Source organism: Echinops telfairi, unplaced genomic scaffold, assembly GCF_000313985.2.
Source record: "Echinops telfairi isolate 266 unplaced genomic scaffold, ASM31398v2 ScPeMD7_31;HRSCAF=116, whole genome shotgun sequence".
Lineage (NCBI taxonomy): Eukaryota > Metazoa > Chordata > Mammalia > Afrosoricida > Tenrecidae > Echinops > Echinops telfairi.
The window spans coordinates 23,352,245-23,354,228 of NW_022103928.1; the positions used below are offsets into that span (position 1 = coordinate 23,352,245).

General features: G+C 45.0%; 1 protein-coding gene across 8 annotated transcripts in view; it reads right to left on the reverse strand.

Moving 5' to 3' along the window:
* PXK (PX domain containing serine/threonine kinase like) overlaps window positions 1–1,984 on the reverse strand; it is a 175,061-nt gene that overhangs the window by 104,316 nt on the left and 68,761 nt on the right. For all 8 annotated transcript variants that reach the window (XM_045290012.1, XM_045290010.1, XM_045290011.1 and 5 more), the window contains exon 8: window positions 400–504. In XM_045290012.1, coding sequence (XP_045145947.1) covers window positions 400–504 — 105 coding nt within the window. The remainder of the gene's footprint in view (window positions 1–399; window positions 505–1,984) is intronic.

The window sequence follows — 1,984 nt, forward strand, 5'->3', positions numbered from 1 at the left end:
TGTTTTGAGAATGATGAGGGAAATGAATGTACAAATGTGCCTTACACAATTGATGTATGTATGGATTGTGATGACAGTTGTATGAGCCCCTAATAAAACGATTAAAAATAAATAAATAAAATAAAATCAGGAAAACAAACAAACAAACAAACAAACCTAAAGCTGACCTCACAGAGCAGCTTACAATGTAACGGACGTGGCTGTCAGGTGTTCAGCTTTCCCTCAAGGTGAGGAAAAAGAAGGCTCTTTAAGCAAAAAGGTCGTCTTTATTGCTAAGAGCAAAATAGATTCCAGGGTCCTTGGGGGCTAGTTTCTGGAACCTTAATGATCAAACATCAGTAACAGGTTCTAAAAGGATTGGAGAACTTCATTACGACCATGAACTTGTACCACAAGTACCTTGTAGATCAGGTCCTTCAAAGTTCCTTTTTCGTTAAACATCCTAATTAGGGACACTGAGGATTCACTGGCGGTGGCAAAGGTAACCCGGTAGATGTAAGGGTGCTGCCAAAACAAAAAGGAGACGCAAATTTAACTGTCCCAGTGTCTAGGTCCTCCACTTCTTTAGTTACTGATTTTGAGTGGCACATTTTATTGTTGGAAAGAAAATAAATAAGTAACTCAGCCGTGTAAGCTTCTAGGCCCCTTCAGATCTGGGATCTGACCATGCAGAGCCAGCACTGTCTTGAGAGTTCAGCTGTGTACAATTGTGGTGATCTTGGTTGGACACATGGCATTTTCTACGCATGACACTACTGGATGGTCAACTAGCACCTTGCTTTTTAGATAAACCAAGCCACATAAAGTATACTGACAAAATCAAGCCGGCAACTAATGCAGTAAGCTCTACATGTGACCATATCTGCTTCACTCGGTGTGTAGTCTCATAGTTCAGGCAGCAGTCTGGTGGAAGAGATGGGAAGTTGAGTTTGGGGAATGGTTTTAATATTCTGCGTCGGCAAGCTGGCAATTAATACAGCAAAATCTCCGCCAGCCAGCTGGGGAAACGTGTCTTCACTCACAGCCTTGTCTAAGGCTCCACACTGCTGCTGGGCACCACGGTAGCCAGGACACAGCCGAAGCAGCCTCCTTTGGCATTTCAGCCCTTCCCCAAAGCAGGGAGCATGAATCTCCCGGGCCTTCTACAAGAGTCTCTGCAATGCGATGATTCACAGGCCTCCGATGATTCACAGGCCTCCCGAGAGGAGGACATGGGGGAGCACTGATGTCAACCAAGGGAGGGTGGGGAAAAAGACAAACTATTTCATGACTGAAAGAACAGTCCTTAGATGACCTGGAATTTGGGTTCCACGAACAAACTGGCTCTAGGGTGTGTTGCAATATTCATTCATTTGCTCAGAGGCGCCCTAGTGGCCAAGTAGTTACTAGGTAGACTGCTGGCCATGAGGCTAGCAGTTTGAAACTCCCAGACGCTGTGCAGTAAAAAGATGAGGCTTTCTACCCCGATAAAGTTATGGCCTCAGAAACCCAGTAGGAGTCTCATCCACTCGATGGCTTGAGCTCATTTGCTCAAAGGAGTATCAGGAGAATAGCAATCCAGCAATCAATCCCCGGGCTCTGGGAGAGGCGATAGAAGGCTGCACCTGGGGAAAGGGAGTCATTGACTGAGAAGGTTTTCCTGCCCATCACCCCAAAATGGGTGCTGCTGATTTTTTTAATGGCTTTCCTGAGGGGAAATTTGCATGCCATTAGAATCCACCTATTTCAAGTGTAACATGCAGTACTTTTCAGTATCCTCACCATTGGGCAACCGTCGTGCAACTCTGGCTTTATAATATTTTTATCATCCCCCCCAAAAACTCAGTGGATAAAAGAAAAATCCTTGAGACTCTACTGATTTTAATGAATCAACAATTACAAGGGGGAGAAGGAGACGTTCTTCCTTACAGTAGAATGCCAAGTAATAAGTAGCAAAAGAATGAGGGTGATGCAAAATCTCAAACCACCGCCCTCGAGCGGATCC